The sequence below is a fragment of the Leuciscus leuciscus genome, assembly GCF_965113295.1.
Source record: "Leuciscus leuciscus genome assembly, chromosome: 21".
Lineage (NCBI taxonomy): Eukaryota > Metazoa > Chordata > Actinopteri > Cypriniformes > Leuciscidae > Leuciscus > Leuciscus leuciscus.
In genome coordinates this window covers 35653953-35663952 of record NC_138745.1, presented here as the reverse complement: position 1 = coordinate 35663952, position 10000 = coordinate 35653953, and the positions used below count along the sequence as shown (strand labels likewise).

The window sequence follows — 10000 nt, the reverse complement described above, 5'->3', positions numbered from 1 at the left end:
TAAAACATTTCACGAAACCACTAGCTATGTTTGGTGGTGGAAACACATTTATCAAATAAATCCCTCGATGCACAACACAAAACTCATTTGACTTTGCCTCAACAGAGGCTGTGATTGGATAACTGGACTAACCAGAGGACCAATCGCGTCGCAGCATCTCAAATGTTGGCTTGGTGGATCTGAAACGCTTGAGCCGAAGTCAGTCATCAGAATGATTTTGTAAACTGAACGCAGGATCACATGACAGAGTTTATTGTGTTTCGTCTGATGCTCTGAGACAAAACTCATTTATGATGGAGGATTAAAAAAAAAAAGAAAAAAAATTCCCCCGATTGCAGCAACTTCCATTTTTATTACAGATATTTTGCACCAATTTTCTAATAAGTGTCGTGGGACACGTGATGGAAACGCTGCTTTTATTCGCCAATGTTTTATGCAATATTCCAATTTTATGCATATGTTAAATTTGCAACTTTGCATGGAAATGGTAAGTAGTGAGAACAGTAAGTTGGGCTCTGTTGATATATTGAACATTTATGTGCAAAAAATACTAATTTCCCAAATTAAAAGATTGCATGAACAACTATTTGACTAATCAGTCATAAGAAAAGCTCAGATCTAGTAGTATTTCTATTCACTTCCAATCATTTTCGACAAAGACAATAACTTTTAAGCCATGAACCAAACCAAGCATTCCGAGATGAAATCACAACAAACATGTGATTCAAAGCAAAAAACGATATGAAAATCATAAAACAAAAATGAAAATAGTGTATTTAAATGTCTTTAAGAGGGAATAAACGACGCGTCCCATGAAGGCTGTCAGAGATGTAATCTAATATAATGTAGTATAAATGATGGTGCAATAAATATAAACACTACTGACGCATATTTTTTTGCACAATAAATATATATGCTTGTATTGTAAGAGTGTAAGGAGACTCAAATACGTCATTTGCAATGCATCATGGGAGTAGATGCTTCATCTTATGAGAACATCAACTTCTACAGGATTATAAACACTTTTATTAGACACTTCATTGTGGATAATGAAGTTAAAATCATACTGACTTGTGTTTTCTACAGAATCATATATCGTCGGTCTTAAAGTTTTAAAAGCTGTAGTTAAGCCACTTACTTTCTGGGGCAAATGAATGTGTTTTTGACCTCTTGAACCCGACGGTTTCGCTCTATGACACTGTGGTGCAATGAAGACACATTAGAGACCTTTCCATGTCAAATCAGCCAAATATCAGAAACTTCCCCATCTCAAATTTTTTCTTTTGTTAATATTTTTGCATAAATAGTGATGAAATCAGGTCCTTTGTTTTGGCTTTCATCTTTATTTATGCATTTCTTTCACCAGAAAAAATATTTTTGTTTAGCCAGGGACCTCTGGTCGAGTTGACAATCAATCCAGCCATTTCAATCTCTACAGGGTTTATAAACCCTTTTAATTAACCTCATAAACCACAGCCAAATCCTCACTAACTTACTTTCCGTCTACAAAAACTATTAAATATCTGGCACACACACACACACACACACACACACACACACACACACACACACTGCATTTGATTGATATGAAACTGCATGAATGAAGCTCTGCGGACACAGAGTTTCCAAGGCTGCCGTTTCTCCTGAAGGGTTATTTAGGAACACATTATCTCAGCGTGTAATTAAACTGCTTCGGCCGATGATAAACGTTCCCTTCTGTGAGCACTGAGAAATATCTCTCCGGTCCGGGACACGCAAACAACAAGTCAACCTCTCACACACACTCCTCACAGTCCTTACTGAGGAATGGATCAGGGAAGAAAAACATTCTTTTCTCCTTCTTACCAGAACATCTGTTGAGACATTATAATCCTGAGACAAAGCCAAAGCTTCCGGACGTGCCGAGTTCCCTCGTCCGGAACGCACCATCCCCCTCCTGACATCAGTTTGAGGAGAAGATCTGAAGACTTCCTCGGAGAGTAAAGATTTCCCAAAGCTATTCATAATGGTGCAGAGTTTCTCATTTGGACCAGTCAGTGATCACTTACTTTTGGACGTCTTGAAACTATAGATTACTTAGAAACTCAAGATCTCTCAGGAAAGTAAGAGTTTATCTCACATGAATGCATCTACTGTTGAAGGCAAACCCATTGTTTTTCATGCACTGGCCAGTTTGGAGATTTTAGGCTAATTGGCTTTTCATAACGTGTCGTTTCAGACCAGTGGAAAGAAAACGTTGAAGTGTTTATTTGTATTGCACTAGTGTCTGTAGATTTCAATTACACTACATACCAGCAGCACTCGCATACTGCAAACTTTACAGTTTTATTCCCATTTATATATTCTGAAGGTTTTTACTGATGGGTTTGTTCTTATATCATTTGCCTGATTTTATAGAGCTGGTAAGTCCCGCCCATCCGTAAAACCCCACTGGACCTCTAGGTTGAAAAATCGTCAATGCAAGTGAATGGGAGAAAATTATTATTTTCTGGTCCCGTTTGAATTGTACAGAAGCGTATTGCATTCACTTGAGAAAAAAAAAATCTACTCTGTTTTTCTGAATTAATGAGTTAATTATCTCAGAATTACGAGATAATTTTTCATGAATAAAAAGTTTTTGCTCTGTTTTTCTGAATTAATGACTTAATTATCTCAAAATTATGAGATAATTTTTTCTTTAAATAAAAATATTTGCTGTTTTTCTGAATTAATGACTTAATAATCTCAGAATTATGAGATAATTTTTCATAAAAAAAATTGCTCTGTTTTTCTGAATTAATGACTTAATTATCTCAGAATTCTGAGATAATTAAGTCATTAATTCAGAAAAACAGAGCAAAAACTTTTTATTCATGAAAAATTATATCGTAATTCTGAGATAATTAACTCGTTAATTCAGAAAAACAGAATAAAAAAATTTTTTATGAAAAATTATCTAGTAATTCTGAGATAATTAACTCGTTAATTCAGAAAAACAGAGTAGATTTTTTTTTCTCAAGTGAATGCAATACGCTTCCGTAGAATTGTGCCATGAATGTGAACATATGTTGTCTATGAATTTTTTATATAATTTTTCATGTTACGAGTTTGACAGTATATGGTATGATTCGTCGGCTAGCAGTTGTGGAAAAGATATAACGAGAAAGACTACATGTCGCCTATGTGACGTCACCCCATGAAGTTGACTTACCCGTGGTTTTCGCCAACCTCAACGATTTTGTCTTCTCCCTGAAAGAAGGCGGTGAAGTGCACCAAAGACACAGCCATGTTTAGCGGGATCCGTGAGCTAGTGTCCGTGTGCGAGTGGTGGTGACGTTTCAAACGCGTCGAAAGCAGCGAAGAGTTGTAGTCCACAAAGTGCTCTCACACAAAGTCTAACCGTATCAAACTTCTACCCGCTAAATTGTAGCATTCTTTACACGTAAAATTATATAAAAAATTCACAGACAACATGTGTTCACATTCATGGCAAAATTCAAACAGGACCAGAAAATAATTATTTTCTCCCATTCACTTGCATTGACGCTTTTTCAACCTAGAGGTCCAGTAGGGTTAGCGGAAGGGGCGGGACTTACCAGCTCTATACAAGTAATTTCTAAAAACATGGCATTTATAGCTTTAAAGAGGTGGATGATTATGATTTCTCTTTTCTAACTTTAGTTAGTGTGTAATGTTGCTGTTTGATCATAAACAACATCTGCAAAGTTACAACACTCAAAGTTCAAAGCAAAGGGAGATATTTGCTTTTAAAGAAATTGCTTTTTAAGGTCTACAACAAACGGCTGGTAGAGACTACACCACATTCCTCCCGGGTTAGTGACATCACTAACCCTAAAATTTACATAAACCCCGCCCCCTGAACACAATTTATAGATTATCAAGACAGAATATGCTAATCAATGACTAGAAGATAACTACACATAAGCTACATAAATTCATCAAGTAACCATTCAGAAATGTCCTGTTGCTTCTACATGTTGTCACTTCTTCTAGAGTCCCTCCATCATTGACTGACTCCGGTTTGAACATAAAAGGCTAAACGTTTTTGAAATGTTCAGTGCATGACATGTCTGTGTGAGTGCAGCTGTTGAAGCTCCGCCCCCTGCGCCGGGAGCAGCAGCTCATTTGCATTTAAAGGGACAGACACAAACAGTGTGTTTTTGCTCACCCTCAAAAACTGACAATTTTAACATGCTATATACAAATATCTGTGGGGTATTTTGAGCTGAAACTTCACACACACACACACACACACACACACACACACACACACACACACACACACACACACACACACACACACACACACACACACACACACACACACACACACACACACACACACACACACACACACACACACACACACACACACACACACACACACACACACACACACTCTGGGGACATCAGAGACTTATTTTACATCTTGTGAAAAGGGCATTACACCACCACCCCTTTAAATATGCAACTTTGCTTGCAAACCAATGCATAAAACTGACCAGCTGGATATAGACTAATGCAAATAGATGGTAACAATCGTGACATTAAACATTTGGGTCGGACTTGCGTGTGTTTTTGTCACATTGTTTTAACCGTTTGAGGTTCTACATACCGCTGCTCTCCACTAATGCAGAATCGTCAACAACTTCATTACTTTATAATGATATGAAAACAAAGTGTACTGTATAGATACTGTTTAGTTGTATAAGTTATCTGAAGTGTCCCGCGTTGTGGTGGATTTTTAATAGATAAAATAGTAAACTGTACATTAAACTAACCATGTTTCTATTACTAACCTTTCTTCTCTTTTTAGGCCTAACATGATAACACGTTGAAACACAATGTACTAAAACGTTCTGTCCTGTGTTTTTGAATGTTGTATATTGTGTTGCCATACCCCTTTTACTTTGGCAGTGTGAGTGTATGAATAACAAATTTGGGAATTGAAACTAGACAGATGACTAAATTTGAACCTTGTGATTAACAATGAAGTAATCATTAAAACAAAGTTTGCTTTTCCTGGGAACAGATCGTTACCTGGTTTTGCGTTACCTGGTTTGTCTATGAAAACCAATCAAATTGTGGGGAAATTATGTAATGCAGCATGACATTTTTGCCATACCTCCTTATTCTATAAAAACTGTTGTATTCTTTAAGCTGGTGGGATTCTCAATGTAATTTGTCTGAGATCCTCCGGCCTTGCTTCTTCTTGGGGGAGATTCTCTGAGAACTGCTCGAGAGATCCTCTGGCCGTGGTTAAAGCATTTAAAGGACATTTGCTAAGGTCTGTTTGTCAATTATTCCTGTGCAGGAAGAAAGCTAGTTAGGGAAGCAAGTTAGTTAGGTAGACTATATATTAAACGTCGATTGGAGACGTTAGGGATTGGAGATTGGAGATGGCCCAGGTATTTATTAAGCATCGATTGGAGACGTTAGGGATCGTCGATGTGTAGACGCGCTAGGGTATAAATATTATAGGCCCAGGTAGGCTTAGGTCAGATGAGATAGGACTTAGTTAGGTTTAGGGAAATATCTACGACAGCGTCAAAACAAACTCCATGAGGCATCAGTGATAGTTTTATTTCGCCTCTAGAAGCCGATCTCGTGCTGTTTAATGACAGCGGACGCTTCTCAGACGCTCCAAAACTGGACGCAACACGGAAAAAATTATCTACATGGATTTTCGCCAATAAGATTGTTTCAGCAATCGGTTATCGGTGCCGATTAATCGGCAAAAACGGATCAATCGTCAAAAAGCTCTCATTTTTGTTCTGGAAATGTATACAAAAGAGTGCATATTAAATAATTACATTTATACATTTCAGAAAACTTGTGATTCAGACATGTAATTAATGCAATTCTTAATCTAATCAATCAACTGTGGAAGTATTGTGACTGGCTTTGATAATTTTCTGAGCGCATGTTTAAATATAAAGAGCTGTAGAAGATGTGATGCTGAAACTGTGAACAATCATATTTCCGTCTAAAGCAACTTCCTAGAAAGCAAATCAAGTCTAAGATCTGCAATCAGATTAAACGTCTGATCTTTCATCTGGAAGATATTGTTTTTAAGGCTGGAACAAGTGCAAAAGGAAAGGAAATAAATACAACTCCCATCTCCTCTGGTGCCTGGATGCAAATTCTTTCATATAAAAGAAATCTCCTAAAATAAGAAGCAAAGGAGTTCATGACCTTCCGCAGAAGAAGCATTGCCTAATAAAGCTGGATTTCTCTCAGTTCTGATAACAAACGCTTCTCTTGTAGTGATGGGAGGTTTTCATATACATGTGTGGTCTTGGGAAATGTTCACCTCATCTAACCCTTCCGCCTCAAACAAATCAAGACAGAAATCCAGAATAAGACACAGACACACTCCTCACATTCCCAACACTGACGAGTGGACATAAAGCACAATTTCCAGGCATCCTAAACTCACTGACTTCTGACTTCAAGGTAACAAGATTAAACAAATCTACAGTAGCTACACTGTAGAAGAAAAGTCCACCTATTTCTGCTTAACTTAGGTTCGGTTTCCGCCTTACATTTTTAAGTATAATCAAATTGTAATTTCGATTTAAATCACATTAAACTGCCTTAAAGCGAGTTAAATCTTGTGTAACTTAAAGTTGCTCAACTTATTTTGATGAGCTAAACTAAATTAATGTAAAACTGGTCATATAGTTTTTTACAGTGAATGAAAAAAATCCATCTAAGATGGCAGACAATATTTGTAAATATAATTTTAAAATAAATATTTTATATTTAAAAATTTTAAATTCATATTTTTCATTTTAATAATATAATATTTATTTTTAAACATAAATTATAATTTATAAATGTATACTATGTCCTTATTTTAATTATATATATATAGGCTATATATAGGCTATATATAGGCTAGACCCTATCACCCAGCGTCATGCTGTTTTTCATGATATGTTGTCATTTCAAAGAAAACGCAGGACAAAATGACATGAATCAGCAAGTCTGAAGAGTCTCTGTGGTCTAAACTGGAGAGAGACATGATGAATAATTAACTGAAGTTCATTCAGGATCAAAATAATTTCTATTAAGCGCTCTGAGCTCCATATGCCATCTCAGAATGAGCAGGAAATAACTTCAGACTGTCCCTGCAAAGTGTAGGAAGTGTAAAAGACCAGCGATAATAATGTAATAAACCACAAACACACAGTCATGAAGACTGCATGCACACACCCCCAAACCTACGCTATATTTAGAGAATCTGATTCAGAAAACACCACTAACGCATGAAATTTCATATGAAGAAATATAGAGGAAGAAGAATAAAGAGGAAGGAAAAATGAAAAATACACAAGAAGAAATAAGACAGGAACTGTCTCAGGAATAAAGCTGTAATATTGTGTTAAATTGAGCCTCTCATTACTGTAAAGCGCTCAGAAAATCTCAGATGAACACGATCAACATTTGAAACCGCAAAGATATTTGAGAAAATAACATCCTCTAAAGCGGCGTTACACACACACACACACACACACACAGGAAGCGTTTGACTGGGTGGGGTCGCACTCACACACACCTAAAATCAAGCTAATTCTGAGCTCAGGTCGAGATCTAACACGAGTTTCTCAGATTGATTAGATATATTGAGCATAAGTGACTGTGATACAGACTTCAGTCAGATTTGGAGGAACAAAAACCACCTTCCATGTTATTTCAAGAGTCTAAAGTTAACCCTGGATAACTGCTAAGAATAACTGAAGAGCAACGGGCTGTTCCTGAATTTACAACTGAAGGTTTTGTTTCCGTTTTAGGAAAACCACACAAGCTGTCAGACAGCTGATAGAAGCCGTATCTCTCCACGACAGAGCTCTCCTCTCCTCTCCTCGGGTTAGACACGTCGCACACAAGCGACAGGAGATCGGCTCTGTTGTGATGTGATGAGGAGAACAGGGTCAAATATACATATTCTTATATATTCTGATATATATATAGCCTTATATATAAAAGAATGTACATTCATTGTAAGCATGAAGAATGTATAATCTAACAAATGTATTTCAGATGTATTCTCGCAGTGTTTATTTTGTTATGATAGCTGGTGCATTGTTTACAGATACTTTTTTTCCAGTTACTTTTGCACATTTACAGGCTTTATTAAATTAATTGGTTCGATTTGACCTAAATAGACTAAATGTCTTACTGTAAAAAAATAAATAAATAAATAAAAAAAGTCGCTGCTTTAAATTTTTTAAGTACAATCAACTTGGATGTTTAAGTCATTTGTTCAACTTAAATTGCAGTAAACTAACTTAAAAAATGAGTTGAACCTTAAAATTGTTCAACACAGACAATCACCGGATTACAGCATGTCGATGTAGAAACATATGTTGTAATACTTTTTTACAGTGAAAAAAAAAAAACTATTCTAAGAGTAGAATATTGACTCTGAACCTTTTTTCTTCTCCATCTTTCAGTGGTTGCACCACAGAAGTTGAAGAATCGTGTGGTTTAATGCACAAGCCTCCTATGAATAGCTGTAGGTTTATCTGAGGTTACTCGAGAAGATTAAATCAAATGAATGCTCTGCACATGAAATGAAAGACCTTTGCTGCTAAATGAAAGCCTGTGGTTTGGTTTGAGATGATGATTCGTGACCCTTCACCGCTCATTCATTGTGTCCTTGAGCAACACACTCACCTCGTGTGTAATAAGTGCACTACATAAATCATCAGCTAAATGACTAGTTTAATTCCTTCTGACAGTTGAGATCGGTCATATATCAGATGCACGGATGGCATGGTTAGTGTTTCAGTGGGCAGGGCGAAATCCAAGAGGAAAAGGCGGAACTCGGTTTGGATCAAAGCCAGAGAACTTCAGGAAACTTTCGTGGATACATTGAACACCGAACAACGATACTTTATATCCATCTGTCTGTTAGATGAGCATGCTTCTGACTGATAGTGAAAGACTGGAGCTCTTACCCGGACCAGGTTGCTGACAGCTGCCTGCACTGCGGCCACAGGAGCGGTGAGATCCGGGATGGCTTTCCCGTCCACCTCTCCCTCCTCATGCATGATGACCAGATGAGAGATCTGCTGGGCCACCGGCTCCAGGATACTCTCTATCGTCTTCGTGTGAAAAACCGGCATGGTGATAGCTTAAGAGACAGCAAACTCTCTTTCAAAGTGTGTATCCAAACTCCCCTATCCGTATCCGAACGCCGAGACAATCCCACTCCTGAACACACTGACTCCCCTTCATGCAACTGACTAACTATCGTGGAAGCGCTGCTTCGTCTAGAACGAATCGTTCATTGGAGTCGAATCTTTCCAGATCGCGAATCGAGTCTTTCGCGCATCGCGCTTCACGACTCAACAACTTACTGAACAACATGATGATCTGTTTGAAATGTATTGCTTTAAATTCAACTAGCATATGTTTTTGTTAACAGTATTTATTTTAATTACTAATAAATAATCCAATTGCGAATAATAACTATTTTAATGTCGTTAGGAATTAATATAGAGCTAGAGTTAGATATGAATTTACAATAGGCTATTGCAAAAGCTTAATAGTTAAAGTATTAGGTTTATTATGAATAGGCATAAGTAGTTATTCATAAGATACTAATATATGCATACTTATTCTAATATTCTAGCTGGACCAATTGATTAGGCTATTAGTAGGATACTTGCTATTAATCACAATTGTTACCATTTTTGTCATGGAATTCTGTTTGGCTACACATACAGTCAGATATTTAAAAACCCGTGGTGACGTAAAATAACCATTTCTTTGAACTGGCTCGTTGAATGAACTGTTCGAAAGAATCGATTCGCGGCTTACACTCCACCTAAACCTCCCGGATGACGTGAATTCTCCATCTGCCAATCAAACAGCAAGTGCTGTCGCGCCCGTGATTGCGATTGGTTCAGACAAACGTCATTCGTCATGATTTGCTCCGCCCTCTTGCCTTTGTCGAGAGTTCTTCCCAATTTACGTAATACATTCTCAT

At 37.1% G+C, this 10000-nt stretch overlaps 1 protein-coding gene across 1 annotated transcript in view; it reads right to left on the bottom strand.

Moving 5' to 3' along the window:
- Positions 1–9267, bottom strand: part of vclb (vinculin b) — a 44142-nt gene extending 34875 nt beyond the window's left edge. Inside the window, exon 1 of the mRNA XM_082152404.1 lies at positions 8967–9267. Within this exon, the coding sequence (XP_082008530.1) occupies positions 8967–9134 (168 nt within the window). The 5' untranslated portion in view covers positions 9135–9267. The remainder of the gene's footprint in view (positions 1–8966) is intronic.
- Positions 9268–10000: the final 733 nt, after the last annotated feature.